General features: G+C 58.0%; 1 protein-coding gene across 2 annotated transcripts; it reads right to left on the reverse strand.

Moving 5' to 3' along the window:
* Positions 1 to 873: 873 nt before the first annotated feature.
* On the reverse strand, positions 874 to 21,360 carry WNT11 (Wnt family member 11). Of its 2 annotated transcripts, none has more exons than XM_059391385.1 (6): positions 21,072 to 21,360; positions 17,086 to 17,268; positions 9,872 to 10,107; positions 8,048 to 8,325; positions 4,979 to 5,271; positions 874 to 1,645 (listed from the first exon to the last, which is right to left on the reverse strand). In XM_059391385.1, exons 2-6 carry the CDS (start codon positions 17,166 to 17,168, stop codon positions 1,471 to 1,473), a joined length of 1,065 nt encoding a protein of 354 aa, XP_059247368.1. In that variant the 5' UTR covers positions 17,169 to 17,268; positions 21,072 to 21,360; the 3' UTR covers positions 874 to 1,470. The 2 variants fall into 2 exon arrangements, with proteins under 2 accessions (XP_059247368.1, XP_059247359.1); XM_059391376.1 differs by lacking the exon at positions 21,072 to 21,360 and adding an exon at positions 20,964 to 21,064.
* Positions 21,361 to 22,457: the final 1,097 nt, after the last annotated feature.

Below are 22,457 nucleotides of genomic sequence, written 5' to 3' on the forward strand. Positions count from 1 at the left end.
CCAGACTACAAGGCTCTGCTCTCCCCCAACCTGCATGTCTCAGTCTCCCCCCACCAGTGCCACTTGGGACGAATCAACCCCACAATTCCCACATGGCCAGGTCTCGAAAGCCCCAGCCCTCTCTCCATCTCCAACTCAGAGACTCGAGGTACCTCCAGCCAAACGCTTGTGACCTTCTTGACCCTCCTTGCCCCACACCCCACCGCCCTAGAGAGAACAAATCCCGAAGGCTCCACTTGTGACACAGGACAGGACTCTGAGGGCTTCTCTCCACACCCAGGGCAGCCTGGCCCAGGCAAAGGTGGGGGTAGGGGGAGGCTTTCCCACCCACAAACTTTCATCTCCATCACCTCCCCTTTTACAAGTGGGGAAACTGAGGCATGGGCGGATGGCAGGGGAAGCCTCCCCCACAGTCACACAGAACACCCACCACGGCTGGTGAGAGCCTGGGTCTGTTACTACCTCCCTGAGGTCTGCGTCCCCAACTCCCCGGGGTAGGTCTTCTCTGGAAGCTGGCTTAGCAAGTCTGACGACACAGCCAGGCCCTGCACGCCCGCCTGCGTGTGTCCCTGAGGAACAAAGAATCTGCCAGCTGGGTTTATGTTTCAAGACGTCTGTCCTCGCCCTTGAGCCAGAGATCTTACGGGGAGATCAGGGCTGGAGCTGGGGGGCTAGGGACATCAATCGGAAGCCGCCTTGCCTAGAAACCCGAGAGGTCACCCCGCCCTGCCTCCAGCACCTTCCAAGTTCACTTGAGGAGGCCACTGCAGGGGTGGGCTGGGGTTCTCTCCCCACGTATTTCATACAGCTACTTAAAAAGCTTGTTTAAAATAGAGATCATTATATATATTTATTTATATATATAAAATATATAAAGAGGAATTGAGGCGAGCCACCCCAAAGAAAAAGCTATGTTTTTATAAATATTTCTGTAGCTCCCACATCCCAGAGGAAGAAACAAAACAAAACAAAAACAAAACATTGACAACCCAAGCTAGTGGTTCCGTGTGGTGGGCCCAGCAGGCTCAGACCCTGAGGGCAGCCAGTGGGGGGTTCTCAAGGGCAGGGTCTGCAGAACATTCTGAGGAGGACAGGCACACCCCACCCCACCACCCCCTTCCCAGGAGCTTGGTGTCTCTTGCTGTGAAAGGTCAAGTCCTTCCCAGTCCTGCCAAGCCCATGGCCCTGGCTTCTCGAAGTGGCCTGGAAGGCGGCACGCAGGCACTCCCCGGCTCCGGCTGCCAGTTATTTTTAATCTAGTCGGTTTCCTTTGATGTGCTGGCCCTCCTTCCAGGGTGGCCAGGCCTTCTGTCCCCGGCGCTGTCCAAGTGGAGGCAAAGCCCAAGCCACCTCCCATGCCTGGCATCCCGGATCCCCAAACAGCCCTCCGCAGGGTGTGTCCAAGACGCCTGGTGTGCGGGGTGGGGGATGGGGGTGGGCTCCGCGGGTCCCTGGGGTGCAGGTGGGACTTCACTTGCAGACATAGCGCTCCACCGTGCGCTCACAGCGACGGCACGTGACGTAGCAGCACCAGTGGTACTTGCAGTGGCAGCGCTCAACGACGCGGTCCGTGTAAGGGTTGTAGCCGCGGCCGCAGCACATGAGGTCACAGCTGTCACTGCCGTGGGATGTCTTGTTGCACTGCCTGGGGCGGGGTCGGGGAAGAGCACGGGGTGGTCAGAGTGCCACAGACCCCAGCCTCCTGCTAACTTCTGCTCCGCTTGGAAGGTGTCTTGGTCCCCAGGGGAATCATAACTAATCCCTTCCCCAGAGGGTACTTCTCATTTTCCCCTAGATTTCTAATAGGCACGCATCAGAATGACGAGACTGTTTTGTTTTTTTGGAGGTGTCTTTGTTTTCTGATCCTTCTACTTCTAAATACTGCAAGGAGCCTCAAACTGCTCTAACGATCCTGTCTTCGTATCTGATCTTGAATTATATTGCAACAAATGTAAAGATCGTGTTTACATGGACAATCCCAATATAATTCTTGATAAGACATAGATGCAAGGCAGAGTGACTAGGTGGCAGGCTGTTTGCTGAGAGCGAGCCTCTGTCAACCATTGGCCCCTCTGTGCTAGGTGCTTCCCTCCAGTATTTTACCTTCCAGGATCCTTGGGTCAGTGGAATTATGTCCATTGTACAGATGGTAATGGACTCAGCTAAGGGCAGAGGAGTCTGTGGGCAAGCAGTGCTTGCCCAGAGTTACACGGTGTGAGCATGGGGTCTGGGAGAGCTCGGGAGGACTTCCTGGAGGAGGGTCATATGGGCCATGTCATGTAAGGCACACAGCAATCTAAGATGGAGAAGAGGGTAAGAGTTTGAGGGGGCAAAGAAAACAAACAGCTTGGGCAAAGGGAAAGGACCTGACCTAATCTAAGAGGCAAGAACAAATGGAAGGATTAGGGCTGGAAGTGCGGAGGCTGGAGAAAGAGAGGCCAAGATCTGGGCTGGGAGGAGGCCATGGGGTGGGAAGGAGGGGGCACAGGGAAGGAGAGTCAGGAGGTGACAGTGGCCTGCAGGTAGGGGCTGCCAGCAGTTCTGGGCAGAAAGGAACAGCAGGAAGAACACATGCCCCGGAGGCAGACAGACCTGGGTTCAAATCCCAGCACTGCCACTTACTCGCTATGTGACTCAAGGCAAGCCACATAACAAAGCTGACTCTGCTTAGTCACTCAACACCATTCATGCCTCTCAGCCGGATCTTGGAGGTCTCCGGACAATTTCTCCAGGAAAGGGTGGTAGGAAGAGGAAAGAGTTTCGTTTTTATTTCTAGATCCCTGACATGCCATGTTTGGAACCTGCCCTCCAACCCCAGAACCAGACAAGGTCTGTAGTAGGGCCCAAGACAGGGAGCTGGGGAGAGTGGGACTCAGAGCAAGATCCAGGAGCCTAGGGCAGTTTTCATCAGTGCAGGGGCTGCTGAAAGGAACATGACTAGAGGGCCAGGGTACTGGAATGCTGACTGCTGCTGAGGCTTCCCTTCACCAAGCTGGATGTGAGGGGGGTGCGGTGCTAGGGGGCCAGCCTCTAGAGAGCAGCCACTCATGCACACGCTCCTTACAGTTAACGAAGCTCATTTACCTCCAATCCCTTGTACTCCCGAATCCCCTCACCTAGCAGAGTTCATGTTCCCCCCTCCTCCAGGAAGCTTTCCTTGATGTCCAGGCTGGCTCAGGGCACCTCAGGACTCCCCTCCTCCTTGGGCTTTCCTCTGTCACAATCCAACCACTTATCTCTCCCGCCTCTCTATGCCTGCCAGAGCCTCACGTAATAAATAGATGGGAAAGTGTCTGTAGTTGTAAGCTACTGAGACTTTACAGTTGTTAACTGCAGAAAAAGCTGACCCATAGAGATGTCTGCAGAATGCCATCTTCAGAGGAATGGCCGAGAACTGAGTCTGGCAGGAAATCTGGTGGCCAAGTCGGGGAAGGCATTCAGAGAAAGCAAGGGAGGCAGCCGGTGCTGTGGGATGGGGTGGATGGGGTGCCCTCATCAGTGGTTTGGGGGCAAGCAGAGTGGGGGCCCCTGGGACAGCAGAGGCCTGGCAGCCTGGGGGATGGGGAAGGGAGAGCACCATTAATGAGCCCTTCCCATGGCACTAACATGGCCCTCGGAAGTGTAGCTGGTGCCTGCCGGCCGCCCCTCCACACTGCACAGAAGATGAGGCCGAGCCTCAGAGAAGTGAAGGGATGTGCTCAAGGTCCCGCAGCAAGCATACTGCAGCGCCAGGGTGGGAACGATCCTTTCCTCACACACGCGCACACGCACACACATCCCCACCATGGACCCAGGGAGACCCTCTGTGGGCTCCAGGCCCTCCCCAACCTCTCTGGGTTCTAGAATCCTTCTGCCCCCACCCCCTCCTCATTACACCCAGCCTGGCTGCCTCAGACCAGACTTGCGCTCCTTCCGTCTCCCTGGCCTGACCTGGTTCCATCTTCACTCCGCCCGACCCCCCTCAATCTGGCCTCCAGATGGGAGCCAGGGCCTCCTCGCAGAGCCTGCTGCCCTGGCCTGTGAGGATGGAGCCCCCCCCCCCCCACGTCAGGCCCCCTCTCCTGGAGACAGGAACATGGACTGCGGAGGAAGCAAATGCTGGCCGGGCACCAACTATGTGCCAGACACGTTCTCAGACACCCTCGCTCTGGTTCAATATTCTTTTAACCCCGCAGAACACTAGTTTTGTGGAATGCTATTAGGGGCTCCCTAATAAAAGAGTTCCACAGCCAAACACCTCTGGGAAACGTTGGCTTAGGCAGATCCTTTACTGTGGGATTCCTCCGAGCCTTTCAAATGTCCTCGTGCTTTGCAGATCGCCAGAGAGAATTTCCCGATCGTATTTGATGGCAGGACTGTTCTTAGGAGAACGTTCGGGACTAACGTCCCTCCAGAACCATCCCCGGGAAACATGGCTGCCCTGATTCCTCATCAGCCATGCCCGGCACACAACAGGTCACCCCTGCTGGTTCTTTCTTTCCCCTGTCCTGAGCCGGCTTCAGCAGGGGTGATGGGGCCAGCTGTGGGGACCTCAGCCCTGCTCTTAGGCTGGGGCCCAAGGGCAGAGAGAGCTGAGGCCCAGGAGGTGGGTGCGTGCCTATCAGGGGACACGGGAGCATGGTCTGCCCACAAGCCAGACCTCCTCCTCCTGCTGCCCAGGTTCTGTGTTCAGATCTGTACAGAACTCCTGCGTGCCTGTGGGCTGGCTGCTGCCCCCTCGTGCCTCAGGTCGTTCTCTATCCAGGATGTCTGGGCAAGGTACACAACGGCCCCTCCCAGGAGCTCTGCTGGGGGAGGGGGGTACCTCAGACCGTGGCACCTCTGCTCAGCACTTCTGGGGCCACCTCCCTCAACCAGGCAGGGGCTCTATCCCCCAGATGTCAGCTGAAGTGAGACTCTGTGCTGGCCTTGAGCTGGGGCAGGCAGGGCCTGTCGGCAGAGCTGACCCCTTCCCGCCGAGGTGGCAGCGGGCCCTTACCTGTCTTGCGTTCCATGGGAGCCCACCTTCTCGTTCTTCATGCAGAAGTCGGGTGAGCTCTGCAGATAGACAAGCTCCGAGTCCTTCACGGGCCTGATATCCAGGTCCTTGGGCACCAGGTGCTTGCGGGTGCCCATGGGTCGGTGCACGACCTTGGTGGCCGACAGGTAGCGGGTCTTGAGGTCAGCGGCCACATCCCGGAGCTCCTGCAGCCCCTTCCAGCAGGTGCGGATAGAGCAGGAGCCAGACACCCCGTGGCACTTACACTTCATTTCCAGAGAGGCGCGCAGAGCCTGCAGACAGGGGACGGCGTCGGGCTGGGCGGCCAGGGTCCCCTCCCTGGCCTGCTCGGGGACCCTGCTGCCTACCCCCTATTCCCCACATGCTGGGTGCTCTCAGGGAGTCGTTGCCTACTCTGGGCCTCAAGAAAGAGAGCTTTTGGCTCTGAAGCTGGGGAGTGTTATAGGTTCTAAGCTCCTTCTCCAGCTTAGGCAGTGGCTAGGAAGGACAGGAAAGGAAGGAGTGGTATTTGTAGTGATAACTGATTCCAAGTACCCAAGCACTTAATATAGCTTCGTCATCATTAACAGTCCTTCATGGGAGGTAGCCTTTCTTTCCCCCATTTTCAAATGGGGAAGCAAGGGCTCTGAGAGGCCAAGTCTCAAGCTCAAGGTTGCACAGTTAGAAAATCCTGGAGCTGGGATCTGAACTTGGGTCTGAGGGCAATTCCAAAAGCCATGGCTTTCAATAATTCCATGCTTTTCTCTTGCACAAAACTGGAGCTCACTGAATGTTTGCTGGGGGAAAGGGGAAAAAGAGAAGGGGAGGAATGATGATTGTGGGGGGTGGAGAGGCAGGAAGTCATGGGGGCGCATTCCCTCGCCTGGCTGGCCCTTCCCCTCCACCACTGGGTGACCCCCAGCAAGCCCCTCCACCGATCAGCAGCTCCACCCTACTCTGTGCAGGGCAGGCTCGAAACTGCTATCCGCAGAACTGCCGCAGGGATTCCACGAGAGGATGTGAATGAAACGGTTTTGCAAACTCAAAAAAGTCAAATTAACCCCGGTCTGAAAATCAGTCTAATGACTGTGGTGGAGCTGGGAGGCCTGGGCTCTGGGGCTTAGGGAGACTCTAGCCCCGGCTTCTGAAATGACTCTATACCCATCATCTTCCTCGGGCCTCAGTTTCCCCAAGTGTACCTGAGGGGCATGAGTTAAGACAGATGTCTTTTGCAGGCTGTTTAGTTTTGCATCTTAACCCTTGCTTCTCTGCACACAGGACTGGGATCCCTCTGCCCAGGCCAGCCCTCCTGCCTCCCTTCTGTAGAGCTACAAGGCTTACGACCTTACGACTGGGTCTACCCCTGCATTAGAAAGATGGGGAAACTGGGGCATAGAGAGGGCAGAGACTTGCCCCAAATCGTTCGGTTAGTTAGTGCAGGAGCTGGTAAGGTCCCAGGGCTCCTCTCCTTCACCGGTGCCAGGAAGTGGGGAATGAGGGAGTCCACTGGGTCTAGAATCAGAATTGGCTCAGCAAAGCCTGCGAGGAGCACAGGAATGAGATGACCCTGCTTGAAGGGCACATTCAGCCTCTCAAGGGCATCAGGTACTCTTGAAGCATCGACGACAGGTAACTACGTTTAGCTCCCCAGCTCACGCGGGTGGGAAGGGCCCTGAGCCTCCTGACACCCTCCATGGGCCCCTGTTTGCTATTTCGTTTAACTCTCATGAGCCCTGTGGCCACTGGAGAGGGAACTGGGTCCTTTTGCAGATGGCCCCAGGGAGGCCAGCTCCTTGGCACCAGGGCCCCAGGAATAGCCCCAGTGAGGCTAAGGAGCCCGTCTGGACTGCATGGTGTGGGGATGGCTGTGCCCCCAGCAGCATGAGGCTCAGGCCTGGCCGTGGGTAGGAGTGAGGCTGGGCTCTTGGGCTGGGGGCGGGATTCCCAAGGATGGGGGCAGGCGGCAGGGTTGGGAGGCAAGGTCCTGAGTCCCTGGCCAGACCCTGCTACAGTCTCCACTAGTGTCTCATGGCCTAAGTTTCCCCAACTTTCCAGATATGGCTTGGACATCCTAGAATCTTTCCAGGAAAGAGACCAGTGAGAGAGTGAGGGGAGGACGTGGAAACCTCTGGGCTTGGAGTCCCATAGACCTGGGCTCCATCGCACCCTGCGTCCTTGGCTAAGCCACCTAGGCTCTCTCTGCCTCCCTTGCTGCTCTGTATGATGGGTCTGCTGAGGCCGCAGGCAACCAGGGGATCCACATGCACCTGAAGTGCCTCCTTGGGCCCCCGCTGGTAAGGGGGACGGCAGGGCCTCCTCACTGGGGGGTGGGGTTTGCGGACTACAGGACAGCCACCACAAGGCCTGGTGCTCACATTGGTATGAAGGATTTCTTTTTCTTAATTTTCTAAAAATAAGAAGGTCCATTCATTTACTTACACATTCACCCCAACCTTCTGTGGAATGAGGTGAGGAATCAAGGAGATACTGAGAGTAACACATGTTGGGGGCCCACTGCGCTCTGGAGTTGGGCGGGAGTCCCCAGTAGGGCCAAGGGGACCACCCCATAGGCTAAGGCTCTCACCCCACAGTCCTCCCCACGCCTCCTCCCACACCCAGCCGAGGCCCAAGTGCCCCATGGGAGGATCCTCAGGAACACGGCCAAGGGGGACTAGAGAGCAGCAAGCCCGTCCGTTTTACAGATGGGAAGAACTGAGGCCAGATAGGAAGTGACTTGCCCAATGTCCCCCAGCTAGTTTAGTGCCAGAGCCAAGGTGGGAACTTGCAGCTCTGGACTCCCAGCTCAGTGCTCCTTCTGCTCCACCCAACATTTTCAATTCAAATCCTGGTGGACCCCCTAGAGGAGGAGGAGCCTGACAAGCAGGTCCCAAGCATCTAGAAAGGGGAGAGCGGGACAGGGTGGGGAGGAGGATGGGAGCACACTGGTGTGGGTGGATTGGGGCCCATCCCCCCCCTCCCGCCACCCCCGCCATCAGGGCGCACTGGTGGCCCTCTCCTTGCCGACTGGCACAAGCACAACCATCTGGGGTAGGTGGGGTGGGTGGTTACCTGTCTCCCCACTTCACTGTTGTGTAGACGCATCAGTTTATTGGCTTGGGATCCTGTTTTTTTCACCTTCATAGGAGCATCGGAAAACTTGGCCCCCATGAGGAGCCCGTAGCTGAGGTTGTCCGCACATCCTCCCCAGCGGTTCCCGGGCCCGGGTGGCTCACCTGGGACGGGGCCGCAGGAGCAGCCGGGCAGGTCGCCGGAGGTGCAGGCCCGGGCGATGGCGTGGCTGATGGCGGCCGCCGACAGCGCATACACGAAGGCTGACTCCCGCGTCCCTGGGGGGAGGTGCTGGGTCAGCCGGGGCTGGTGACCCAGGGGACAGGACCCCACCCAGGCCTGAGGGCCCCGTCCTGAGCCCCTGCCTGCCTTGGTGGGGCTGGCAGGGGACAGGGGCTACAACCAGGTGGACGACACTAGGAACATGAACCTGTCACTTGCCCATTCTCCCACACATACATCAGCTGACTTGGACACTTGCTCGCAAATGCCCCCCACAGGCCCGCAAAGCCCACACACCAATGGGCACCCTTGCTTCCACACATTCACGATTCTGGATCTTCCCCCGTTTCCCTGCACTCACCGTTAGGGGCTACTCCTCAAAGGACTCATGCCTCAAAGGGCAGATGAGTGTGCAAAGAGGTTGAAATGTGTTCCCCAAAAAGAGAAGGCCAAGTTCTGACCCCTGGTACCTGTGAACATGACCTCATTTAGAACCAGTCTTGGCAGGTGTCATGGAACTAAGATGTGGTCGTCCTGGACAGGGTGGGTCCAACTTCAATGACTACTTCCTTATGGGAAGGAGGAATCATGGATACAGAGACCCATGGCGGGGGGAACCCCACACAACAGAAGCAGGGATCAAGGCAAAGCTTCGACAAGCTAAGGAACACCGAGGCTGCTGGCAACCACCAAAAGTTCAGAAGGGGCAAGGAAGGATCCTCCCCAGGTCATCGGCGGGGAGCACAGGCCTGCCAGCTCCTTGATTTCAGACTTCCAGCCTCCAGAACCCTGCACCATACAGCTTTGGTGTTAGAATTCCTGTTCGTGGGACTTGGTCACAGCAGCCTTGGGAAACCAATCCGGATGGAGCCCAACGTGTCTCTGCTGGAGGGTGTTCTCCCCTTAGGTTCATACAAGTCACCTCCCCTTCTCAAGCCTCAGTTTGCCTAACTGTAAAGTGGGAATGATAACACCCACCTCACAGGCTTGCTCTAGAGTTCAGATCTTTGGGAAGGAAGGAAGCTTTGTCAAGTGCTCCACAAACCTTAACTGTTACCTTGTGGGGGAGAGATTAGATCCTCTGGGGCCCTTCTGCCCATCAACACCCTCCCCCTCCAAAATCTACCCCAGAAGGCACCTGCTCTGGAAAGTGGAGCCCCTACCTCTCATTGTGCATTTCACAGCATTGGCAGTCACCTCTGTCTAGAAGGACCCATGCACACCTGTCTGCCTGAGGGTGGGCTGTCCTGTCCTCCTGGGCCACATCCACCCTTTCTTTGCGCATTCGGGTACACAAGCATTTGTACTAGCCCTACACTGTTATATCCACTCCCTGTGTATTCCTTTATTCATTAATTCATGCCTGGATACCCATATCTGTGATTAAATTCAGCCACCCATCCATCCACACCTATATTCTTCTCCACGCCCCCATCAACCCCCCCAACCAAGGCACCCATCCACCCACCGCAGAGAAATCAACATCCATCCATCCACCCAGGAGTTCACCCACCTACCCAGACACATAACTGTATGCCCGAAATCATCCATCCCCACCTGCATGCATGCCACAAGCCCCGGCAGCCCGTGCTGGCTCCCTACCTCTCTCCAGGTCAAGCAGGTAGTTGGGGGCAAGCTCGATGGAGGAGCAGTTCCAGCGCATGTCGGCGAATGCCCTGCGGCAGGCCTTCATGACCTCGCGGGCGGCGTGCACGACGGTGTGCATGAGCTCCAGGTTGCTGCGGCAGAGCTGCACCTGTGCAGACACCAGCCCCTCCAGCTGCTTGCAGTGCTGCGTCTGGTTCAACGCCAGGGCCGCCGGGGTCTTGGACAGTGCCCTGCATGCCGCCGAAGGACAACAACCCACAGGAAGAGAGAGTCATGACCGGCCGCCTGCCCTATGGTCCCAGCCTTCCCTCAATGCGGTTGGGGGCCTTTGCTAGAATGAGCTGGGAAACCAAGACACAAAGACCCTCCCCCTCCCCCTCCCTGTGACCTTGGGCACATCATCATCCCTCTCTGTGTCAGGACTTCATTCATAATGCAGGATCATGACCTCCTCCCTACCTAGGCTTTGCTATCATTATCCTAACAATAAACCGTTTTATGGGTCACAGAGCACTCACACCGCTTCCTTGTTTAATTCCTGTGAATTACGACTCCTTGTTCAACATTCAGTCCCTGCCAAGTCCCTGTATGTGCTGGGCCCCCATGCTGCGTGCTAAATGATTACAGTCCCACCATAATCCTTACCGTTAACTGAGCACTTACTAGATGCACAGGAGGAGCTAGGAGCTTACCATACATCCCTCTGTTTAATTATTAAAGTCATTTATGAGGCTGTAAAATCCCACAACATGAAAGGAATTTATTAAAGGATTAAGGAGCCACTCAATTTTGTGATAGATTACACATAGCCATGAACTTGCTGTGTGCCCCTAGATAAATTACTGTCCTCTTCTGGGCTTCGGAGTCTGTACCTGCAAACTCTATTTCCCAGATGGGTTCCAGTGAGACACTCTGAAAAAAGGGATCCAGGCATAAGTGCATTTGGGGAACCTGATACACTCTATCCCTCTTTGGAGAGTTACTGATGCACATTTACATTTTAAAAGCCCTGAGAAGTCCCACAGCAAAGCAACAGGCTGGGTTTTGTTTAACTCAGGAGGCAGCTTAGCACAAAGGCCTTTGTCTGAGAAACGCTGACTCATCCAGGCTTTGGGAAAGGCTGGCCTGGGGGTCACTTATGAACCCAGGTGACATTACAGGATCGAGGAGCTTTCCTGATCCCGGATCTAGGTATTGGGACTGCAAAGCTGCAGGAGCCGGGGTCCATCCTGGATGCACGTTTCTCCTCTGAGGCATCTCCTCTAAGTGCATGCTACAGGGACCCCAACAGCCTTAAAGGGATCTGCATAGACTAATCCCCTGCCCCAGAGCCAGCTGGCCCTCAGCAAGCCAGCAGAGACGTGGGAGGAAGTGGGGCTGGGGGCGGGTGGTGGTGGGGGGATGCTAATCTGCAGCCATAGTGCTGGGGGGCCCTCCCTGCTTGCTGTGAGCACCACAGTCTATTAGGGTCAGGGCTGAGACCTACTGAGGCCAAGATCTCCCAGGACCCTGCCTAGGGAGATAGTACCGTGCGAAAGAACAGTACAGGGAGGGGCAGACTCCGGGGTCTGTCGTTCTCCCTTGTGACCTTGAGCAAGTCACTTGGCCTCCTCTCCTAGGCCAGCAACCTCTCAGCATTACCAGGGGGAAGTAACTCAGTGCGCCTCATGTGCTCTGCCCATGACTGACAAACCCACTCGACACTCAGGGAGGGAGTTACTACAGTCCCTGAACTGGTGGTCTTTTCCTACCAGCCAAGGGCTGCTGCAAACCTGGGCCCCCTCTCCAGCATCCTGACCTTAACATCTGGTCACACCAGACTCCCGGCTCCCCTGAAGGGGGACAACCCTACCACCTTGTCCTTGCCCAGGAATACCTTTCCCCTTGCTAAATGAACAAATGAACTTGATCTACTTGTGGAAGAAATATTTACTAAGCACCAACTCCTCCTGAACTCATTTGGTAACAAACACGACACAGATCCTTTCCCCAAGGAGCCCTGAGTCTAATGGCTACACAGAACCCATCCACAGTTATAACCCAGATGTTCCAGCTCATGGGCTGGCCCAGGAAAGAGCCCAACTTAGGGCACAGCTGTGTGACATGGGTAAGCTACCCAACCTCTCTGGGCCTCGTGGTCCTCATCTGTTATAAGAAAATGACAATTCCCACTTCAAAAGGTCAGGGCAAGACTTCAATAAGATAATGCATATAAAACATCTGGCGCACTCACACATGGGAATGCCTCTGCTTATTGCTGGGTGAATGCCGGACCAGAGGGAGTCAGAGACCTGGGTTCTAGCTCCAGGTCTGCCTTGTATGTCCTGTTCACCTTGGGCAAATTGCTGAGCCTCTCTGAGCAACACCTACAAAATGGGAACTCCGAGAGGCCTTAGAGGGGCTGAGTGGGGTAACAGGAGCTATGTTAGGTCCTAATAAGTCAGTTTCCCTCTGCCTCTCACTCTCCACCACATGCCCCACCCATGCTACAACTCCAAAGTAGAGAAAGCAGAGCCAAGACAAGTGGGCCCGGTCTGGTGTCTGCAGTCGGGCTGGCCTGGCCCAGCCTCAGATCGATCAAGGCTTTCTTAGGCTGTTTCTCCTCACTGCTACCCCTGGCCCATCCCTACCCTCCAAACCATGAGCAGGGAAATGTCTGGTAGCTTTGGATGCAGAGCTAAGTTAGGCATGGTTTCATGACCTGCACTGAGCCAGCCAATCCTCCCCAGCCCTCTGAGCCCCGGAGGCCTGTCTAAGCCAGGACCGCTCAGGGAACCTCTTGTCTGGATTCCTGCAGCCTAGACTGGGGGAGCTGTGACCACATAGAGCCAGATGCTATCCCCTCAGCCTGTTTCCTGGTTGGTACAGCCCCCCACCTGCACCCAGCTACCACCACCCACACACGTGGACACACTACCCCACGAAGGCACAGCGTTCCCCAGCTGACAGAGCCTCTCGCGTCACGCCCCATCCCATGCTCACAGAGGGGTCAGGCTGGGAGAGGACTACCCCCTGCCCTTTGTACAGAGGATGACACAGAGGCGCTCCGGAGCCCAGATGCCCCATCTCCTCCCGATGCTATACTCCCGCAGACCTGGCATTTCCTTCCTGGGTCCCCCTCTGCTGGGCTGGGGGCTGCCGACAGTCAGCCTGTCCTGAGCCTGCTCTGTCCTTCATCCTGGCCCAACTTTCTTCCTTCCCCTCCGTGCCAGTTTTCTGTTTCACAATGGGAAGGATATATTTGAGAAAATGCCCCGCACAGCACCGGGGAGCGCGCAGTGGGCACTGGAGCAGAGAGGCAGCCTTCTGAGTCCTGGCAACCTGGGCTCCTGCTCCAGCCCAGAAATGGACAGTGAAGGCCCAGGCTTTTCTTGGAGAGCTCAGTGCAGCCAGTTCCTGACTGCCATGTGCTTTGGCTCCAAAGTGGGGCGGGGTTCTCTGTGCTACTGGTGCCTGGGGACCTGGGCCACTCTGGGTATCGGTCTGTCCCACTCTAGAGTCACCCAGTCTCCACCTCCCCAGCCAGAGGTGAGAAGAGGTACTAGGAGGAAACCCCAGTGAGAAGTCCCCCAGATGAGGCCCAGACCGCCAAGGAGGGCAGAGGACAGACAGGAAGCATCCTGGAGAGCCTTGGTGGGCGAGGAGGGGGAGAGTGGGGCACATAGAGCGGCCAGCCGCAGCACGCAGGCGGGGAGATCTGGAGGCAGGAGGCAGCGGATTCCACTCCAGAGGAGGGCCATGCGGTCATCTGGTAATTAGTGGTAATGACCGTTTCTAACTAAGTCCCCCTTGGGGAGGTAATCAAGGATTAGGGCGGGAGGCGGGGGAGTTAGCCGTCTGGACATCTCCTCCGGCTTACCTCGCGGCAGCAGACCCCTAATTGAAAACATTTTGGTTTATCAGGGGCTGGGGACATGGGGGAGAAGGTGGAAGAAAGGACACAAGGGAACAGAGTTCACAAGCAAGGTCCGTGCCAAGGATGCATGCTGGTAGCCAAGGTTTCTTTCATCTGGGAGTCGAGGGTTCTCCTGGGAGTGGCTAGGGGACTGAGGCTGGGGTTTCAGCTCCAGCTCAGTCGCTCATTCAATATGTGACCTCAGGCAGGTCACTGGCCCTTGCTGGGCCTCAGTGTCCCCATCTCATTGTACAAGTGGGAACACCAAGGCCAAGGAAGGGCAAGGCTTTCCCAGATGTGTACATAGCCAATTGGGCAGAGCCAAGCCAGAACCCAAGCTTCCCAGATTCCAGGCTACGGCTCTTTTGCTCGCATTTTAGAGATGAGGAAACTGAGACTCAGAGAGGCAGAAACCACTGATTTTCCCGAGGCATGGCTCATGGCTAATGGACTGGCAAAGCTCAGGCTGAGACCCAGATTCCCAACAGGCGAGCATTCTGGGCCACTGAGCCCCATCTGGTTTCAATTTTGGTGTCAATTGCCCCTTTCACCTTCAGGTCCCTTTCCAAAGCCCAGTGCAGCAGGACCACGGGGAAACCCCGGGACAGGTGAGTCTCCTGGGTAAGCCCCCAGCCTCCTGGGCCCACTGTTCCATGGTTCCCCTGTGACCACAAAGCCACAGAGTCAGACCTCCTAATTCCACATCCTGCTTCTGCTGCCTACTAACTGTGACACACTGGGAGTTAGAGGCCCCTTGTCCCTCCATTTCCTGTTCTATTCAAATGGGGTAACAGCAGAACCCCCCCCACCCATGGTGGTTGGGAGATTCAAATGAAATAATATACATAAAGTGCTCAGAACAGGGACGCCTGGGTGGCTCAGTCAGTCAAGCCTCTGCCTTCGGCTCAGGTCATGATCCCAGGGTCCTGGGCTCCAGCCCCACTTCTGGCTCCCTGCTCAGCGGGGAGCCTGTTTCTCCCCCCTTCTCCATTTCTACTCTCTCTCCCAAATAAAATCTTAAAAAAAAAAAGTGCTCAGAACAGTGCTTGGTATGTAACAAAGCCACACACACACACACACACAGTTTGTTATGCTTAAACTCCACTCCAGTCTCTCCCTATATCTTCAGGTCCAGCAAGAGTTTAACCACTATCACGGGGCTTCGGCGAATAGAGCCCATCTGCCTGGGTTCTGATCCCACAGTCACCATTAACTAGCTGCGTGATCTTGGACAAGTAACTGAACCTCTCTGTTCTTTAGTTTCCTCATTTGTAAAACGCTAGTGATAAGAATATCTTGGACCTGATGAGAGTATTATCAAACTTAAGCGACTAAAGCTTTTGGAACGGAGTCTCGGGATTTACGAGGGAGCTCCTACCATTCCTGGCTTCTCTCCTTCCCCACGATGCACTGGCCTGCCTCTCTACTTGCGTCCCTGCTCTTGCTCCTGCCGAGATGCCTGCTTTGCATTCCATCCTTAGCCATCGAAATCCTACCTACTCTTTGAAGCCCAGCCCAAGCCACCTCCCTTTGATGAGATTCTAACCACCCCTCCTCTGGGCTCCTACACTCCCTCTCCTAGCACACAGCCCAAAGTCCACTTCACATCTGGACACGTCCATCTACCCCAAGCACATGAGCTGCTGTAAGGCAGACACTGAATGTTCATCTTTGCAGTAGCCCAGGCAAGGCAGTGGGGACAGCATGGACGCTGGGTTTAGCTAGCCATCTATTCCAGGCCCTCCTGGGCCACGTGCCACAGTGGGGCTCGTGCAAGCCACAGGCTTGTCAGAGCCTCAGCTCTCCCACTGGCACGGGAATGGTAGTGGCATCCCCCACTAGGAGGAGCAAGGCTCTTTCTTGGCCTCTGATGCTCCTTATGCTTTCTGGCAAATCATTCCCCCTGCTGGGGACCTCAGTCGCCTTATCTGTACAATGGTGTGGAGGGTGAGGAGGGCTTGGATGCTCTGATCAGAGGTTCCCACCAGCTGGCACAGTGCCAGGCACCAGCAGGAGAAGGTGGCTGACATTTCAAAAAACTAATCAGAAGCAGCTGAGAAGAGCCTCTGAGCCCAAGCTTCTCCTTGCAGACAAGAAATACAAGAAAGAAGATGGGGTTCCCCCTCCTGAATCACCAATTAATCAATAACTCAGCCCCCGGGAGGGGATGGCCAGTGACCTCAGGACTGTTTGCTGGCAGCCCAGCCACAATTGCCCTGTCCTGCAGCTAATCCATGAACCTTCCTCATAGCCCCTCCCCAGTCCCCATAATCTGTCCCTGCCTTTCTTATCTATGTGGCCCCCACTCCACCCCGACTCCAGACCTGTCCTGTCCTGGGCTTCCCCACCACTCAGAATAGAGTCCCTTCACCCAAAGTGCCCTCCTCCCCACTGAGCCCATCCGCCAAAGTCCCAGAGACTCCTCAGGCCCAACCTAAGGCACCACTGCTCACAGATCACCCCAGGGTCCCAAGTATGTGCCCCCTACCGGGTAGTCTCCCCTCCCCTGGGCGCCCATACCACTGCCCTGGTCCCTCCTAAGGCACTTGGAGTTATTTACAGCTTGGGCTTATCTCTTCCAGCCCAGAGGGCAGCTCCTCCAGGAAGGGGCTGGGTTTTACTCCTCTCTCCCCTCCACGGCCTGGCCCACAGCCTTGTCCAGAGCAGGCACTCCCTTCTGCTGGATGGAAGAAAGACTCCATCTCCCACCTACCGGTCCATTAATAATTTCTGTCTAAAGGAACACCCATCACATGTGCACAGCATCTGACAGTTTACCAAGTTCTTTCATGAGCCGCTTCTCATCTGATCAGAGTTAGCTAGAGACTCCTTCCCTCCTTCGACAGAGGACACTGAGGCTCCCAGAGGTTAAGCAACCCTTCCTCCAAGGTCACCCAGGTGGAGAGGGTCAGGGCTGTTTGAGATCTTCTACTAGGGTCAGGAGACTGACAGGAAACATGATACTGAGCAGGCCAGGGAGCAGAGCAGCACAGAGCCTGTCCATTGGCCCAGTGGACCACATTGTCTTTTTCCATCTGTCCCCGTTGAGGTCTTGTGAAATGCTAAGCCGCACAGGACCAGGCAGTTCTGTCGTTCCACATGCCCTGTCTGGGTCCTGCTTCCCAACTCTCGGGGAGGTAGGACAGTATTTTACACAGTAGGAAAAGGAGGCTTAAAAAGAGTGACTTGTCCACGACCCCCAAGCCAACTTTTGCTCCTGGGTCTGGGCATGCTCACTCGATCCCCAGCGGGTGCCCCTCCACATTAGCCGCTGCCCCCAACCTCCTGTCCCACACCCGATGTCCCCACTTACAGCCACTTGATGCCGTAGCATACGCCGGTCTGGAGCGCCAGGGCGAAGAGGAGCGCCTCGCAGACCCGCGGCCGCGCCCTCATGGTGGCGCGGCACGCGCGCTCGGGGGTCGCACCCTTGAGGAGTTGCACGGAAGTCCCGCAGCGCGCACTGCCACCGCCGCTCGTCCTGAGCGCACGCCGCCTGCAGTCGGGTAGAGCGAAGGCGGCGGGTTAAGGCGATGCGCAGGGCTGGGGCCGCGGGGGGGGGGGGCGTTTTATTCAAATTACAAAGGAGGGGTCGGCCCGGGAGGCCGAGCGCGCGGCGGGCGTCGCCTCCCGCCCCGCACTGCCTGGGACGCTGCAGGCGTCTGGCTCAAATTAGGTGTCGCCCGAGCGCGGCCGAGGGCGTGTCCACCTAGCGCGGCCCCAGGCTGGGATCCAGCCTGCCAGTGCGCAGGGAAAGGGGGACTGGACCAGAGAGGCAGAGGGCCGGTCAGAGACAGAGGCAGAGGGAGCAGCCGGGCACAGACAGACCTCGCGAGGGACGGAAACGGGAGGAGGAAGGGGGTCAGGGCCGAGGCCGGGCGTGCGCTAGGGCAGATGGCGGGCCCAGGATCCGCGTTATCTCCAAAATATTAACCACTAGTTCGTAGGGAGGCCTTGGCAATTCTCCTTCCCAGCTGGGCCTCGGTTTACCTCCTCTGTAAACTAGGGACACAGATGTGATTCCAACCGGGATTCAGACACAATTCGCCGTTTATAAAGGAAGTTCATGATCGCATCTGCTCCTCCCAGCAACCCTGTGAGATAGGTACTATTACTGTCCCCATCTCACAATGAGAAATCTGAGGCCCGAGATGCGGAACTGCAGGTCCATGCCCCGTGTTCTACTCCTAGGTGTCCTGTTAGTTCGCTGATGGTCAGACCAGGAAATGGAAACTTGCTCCGGGCATCAGTGAAGGTGACGATGAGAAATGAGATGCCAAAGGTCTTTGCACAGTGGTCCGGAGTCTGCAAGTCCCCGCCTAGCGCCCCCCCCCGCCCCGCCCACTTTGAAGGGTCGGGTGGTGCCCAGGCCGAAGCCAAGGCGGGACAGCCCCGGCAACGCTTAGCCTGCTCAAGGAGCCGTCGCGATGCCGCCTCTGGCCGCCAGGGGGCATCCTGGGGCCGCGGAGCAACCATTACCCAGCCCTCCCGTAGGTCGCAGGGCCGCTTCTCGGGCTTTTTCTTCTACACACCACCCCCCACCCCCATTTTTGGTCTTCCCTCTCTTCATTCTCACCTCGTTAACTACCTTCCCGGCTTCTCTCAAATTTACCAACACTTGGCATTCTCCCGGAGACAAACACAACTCTGCAGCCCCTCTCCCCTGGGGAGGAGCAGAGACAAAGAAAGGGATTCCTTTCTAAAAGGCTCCGGGAGTTGCAGGAGACGGCGCCCACCTTACAGAGGGCGCTTGAGCCGAACGGGGGCGTTCTCCTCTGTCTGTGTGAGTTTGGGCAAGCCCTCCAACCTCCCCCAGGCTGTTTCCCCTTGTATGATACAAGGGACTGGACTCGACCGCACATCTCCCGAAGTCTTCTAAGCCTCGCAGGAGCCTGCGAGCCTTTGAGCCCCCACCTCTCTGCCTGAGTTTCCACTGTTACGAATACCTGTGCAGTGTGTGCGTGTACGTGTATGCCTCAAGCACACACACAGATCTGAAATAGCACTGTTTTCTGAAAGCTTGCGGTACAACCCAGAAGGCAGGGATGAAACCCTGAATTACGTTTCTTTTTCCTCCTTCCCAGTCTCCTGCTAGGGTCCTAACACCGAGCCGCTCACTACAGAGGTGCTGAGTCCTAGGCTAGGGGTCTCAGCGGGGTTCTCAGTGTTAACTGAGCCCCCTCTTCCCACCCAGCCTGCATCCAAACCTTTTGTCTTACAGCCCTGAAAGTTTGCCACACTCCAGCGGACAAGAAGTATATCGGCTGGATACGGGGGGAGGGGAGAGGATCAAAACTCCAGTCACTGTCTCTTTTCGCCCCCACCCTGTCCCGAAATGTGGGCTCCCCTCCACCCCCTACCCCGCCCCCCATCGGGCGCCCTGCATTCCAGAGTGGGGAGGAGGAAGGAACTGCAAGCGGACAGAGGAGAGTGCGGATTCATAGCGGGGCATTCGTGTCCAGCCCTACTCGCCCAGGGAGAGGAGGGGCCGCCCTGGTCACAGCAAACGGGGACTCAGGCCTACGGACACTCCAGGTCTTTCCTGAGAGGCCCCGTGGTCCTGGGCTTCTCACTCCACCAGCCCTGCACGTCGCTAGGAGACATCGCTGGCCTGGCCTTCTGAGTCCTAACGGATTATTCCTGTCCCGTGTAAGTGAGTCCAGGACAGCGTCGCCGGCTGTGGGGTCACCCTCAAACCGCGCGCGGCGGGTCAGGACGCACTTGCTTTCCCGAGCCCCCGGCCCGCCAGGGGGCGCTACGCCGGGGTTCGCGGTGGGATCCGCAGCTGCCTCCTGCGCGGTGGGACTTTGGGCAAGTCCCCTTCTCTTCCTGGGCCCAGGTGTCCCCGTCTGAGGATGAGATGAGGCGTAGAGTAAGTGCCCTCTCCGCGCTGGTCGTTGTATAAGACATCCACTTGCCGCGGTCAGCCGCGAACGGCTCGACCCCTTGTTTCAGGCTCAGCGCGGAAACTCCGTTGGGGTCAGGCGCGTAGCGGGCCATCGTCAAAGCGCAGCGTCTTTGGGAGACACAAGCTGCCCCCCCCACCCCCCGCGCTGGGGTTAAGGCCTAAGCTACTCCGTTGCAGCTGGCGACAGAAGTGGCCTCCCGGGCTGTGCACCGTGAGCTCAGTAGCCGCAATCCGCTCCAACAGGTGGTTATAAAGCTTGGGCTCTGGAAGTCCTTGGAAACGCCGCCGCTAAGGCGGCCGCCCCTCTAAGTCGAGCCGCTGGGGCCACGCGGAGCCTTCCCTACCGGGATGAGCTCTCACTGGGCCGGGAGCGGGTGCGGCGCTCGGGGCCGAGTGTCCACGCCGCGGGCAACGTCGGCGCGGGCCGGGCCTGAAGCCTCGGGCTGCGCAGCTGGCAGAGCCGACCCTGCTAGCCGGTGACGCCGAGCGACCGCTTCAAGGTTACCTGCGACGCGAAGCTAGGCCGGGCCCACAACCCGGCTTTGACCCCAGTGGGGAGTCTTGCGAAATCTGTCTGCTCTGCTTCGAAAGACGCGCCCGGTTACCCGCGAGACGGGTTATTTTAGAAGAGGGAAGGGTGGGGTGGGAGGACCCGAGATACGTCCTGCCACCCCTCTGGAGCCGGACCCTGAGAGCCTAAGGACCCTCAGGGTCACGGAGACACCTCACCCCCACGAGGTGGGAGGTGTGGGGCTCGTGCGCGAACTCAGCCAGATGTTCGTGGCGGCTCCAGATGTGCCTCCGTCCCGGGACAGGGCTCTCCTCCTCCCCACCCCACCCCCAGTCTGGAGCTCAGGTCCGTAAACAGTCCCAGTTCTCCCCTTCCCCCCCCGCCCGGGGCGGTCCCCCGCCTAACGACGCTGCCCCCCCCCCCCCCCCCCCCCCCCCCCCCAATTTGGTAGGAGCTGCAGTAGTTCTCTGCCTTTGGCCACCTTCTCCCACCCCGCCATACACACCCTCTTGCCCAGCCGCACGATCCAAGTCCCCCACCCCCGGGATGGCTCGGGCATGATCTCATTCTCGGGCCGAGTGGGAGGGAGAGGGTCGAATCGGGGGAACCGGGCCGGGAAGGCTGGCAGCGACCCGCACAATCGGCACAAGCAACCTCCAGCATACAGACCGGGAAGGCCCGCGCCCCCTAGGCACCCCACGGCTGCGCTCCTCCAGGAGACTCCTCGGAGAATCGCAGAGGGGAGGTGTGGAGGAGGACTTGATGTGCTTACCCGCGAGTCTGTGCCCTACGGGGTCGTGCTGTCCCCCTCGGACTCGGACGCCCCTGCCCCAGCACGTCCCCGCTGAGCACCAGCGCGCTGCGGGCGGCCGCGGCTCACCTCCTGGGGCGCTCGGCGGGCGCGCCCTGAGTGCCCCGCTGCCCGGGCGGTCCGGGGAATGGCTAGCGCGGCCCCCAGCGGCCCCGAACGCTCTCCGGGCTGGGCAGGCGGCGACGGCGCCGTCTTCACGCGGCAGCCGCAGAAGGACGCCCGGGATCCCCGCGAACGGCGGCCGGCTCGGGTTCCGCGAGGACTGCTGGCAGCGCGGACTCAGGCTGCACAGGGCTGCGCGGGGCTCTCGGGGCCTGCGCTCGCCCGCTCGCCCGAGCTCTCCTCGCGCCGCACAGTCTCCGGCGCTGGCCGCCCGAACAGCTTTATAAGGCGCGGGCAGTCGCTTTGATCCGCCCACGTCAGCGCGCGGAAACCCCACCGGGTGGCTCCGGCCGCGCGCGGGGGGGCGGGGGCGGGATCCCCGCGGACGCCAGGGACCCGCGGCGCCGGCGGCACAGAGGACTTCGCACCCTGATGTGTTACAAAGGGGGGACTTATTAGCCGTAGCTGGTGTTTAATAAACGCGCCTGCTGCCGGCGTCCTGCGCCCCTGCGGTGCGTGGGGGCCCAGGGAGGGCAGGTTTCTAGAGCTCGCAGCCAGTCGAGCGAGGAGCCTCAGCCCGTCTGGTTTGACAGAGGAGGAAACCAAGGCTCCCAGGGAAGTCCTGCTTCGGTCTCAGCCTGGAGCCTGGCTGGTATCACGAGGTGTTTGTCTTGCAGCTCGGTTACTTGACACGTCTGGGGGCCCGAGGACTGCGTTGGCGTCCCAGGACGTCCTTCGAGGGGTCACCTCTCTAGACTTCTGCTTCTAGTTCTGGAAAAGGGATCCGCTATCCCGAGCTTTGTGCGGAAAAGAGGAGCGAAAGTGCGCTGCCCTGTGAAGCACGCTGTAAACCCGAAGCCCAAGAAGGCAGGCGTTCCAGCCTCTGGGGTGACTGTCGGGGAAGTTTTCTGGACACCTTGCCTCCTGTTCCCGGGGGTGGGGGGTGGCTACCGGCGGAGAACTGGGTTTTAGAAACTAGTTGGGACTACAGAAGTGCGTCCTACTCTGCGTGGAGCAGGCCCGGGGCTAGGGCTGTGTTTCTGAAGCAACTTCCCTGGGACTGGTTAGGTCAGTGCCCATTCCTCTCTGCACCCACCCCTTGGCCTTTCTGGCTGACAGCACACACACACACACCCCTCATTTCTAACTTGCTGGGTCAGGTGTTGAGGTTTCCATGGCTTCTGTTTGCCCGGACTCCAGGGGCCTCTGTCCCAAGCATAATCTCAAGGATAATCTAGCTCATCAGTAGAAGGGAAATACAGACTTAGTGACAAGGGGCTTGCCTTAAGTTCCCTAAAACACCTGGTACGCTTTGTCCATTCCTTGCAGCTGCCACCAAGTGGCCCCCATAGG

The sequence above is a fragment of the Mustela nigripes genome, chromosome 1 (genome assembly GCF_022355385.1).
Source record: "Mustela nigripes isolate SB6536 chromosome 1, MUSNIG.SB6536, whole genome shotgun sequence".
Taxonomy (NCBI): domain Eukaryota; kingdom Metazoa; phylum Chordata; class Mammalia; order Carnivora; family Mustelidae; genus Mustela; species Mustela nigripes.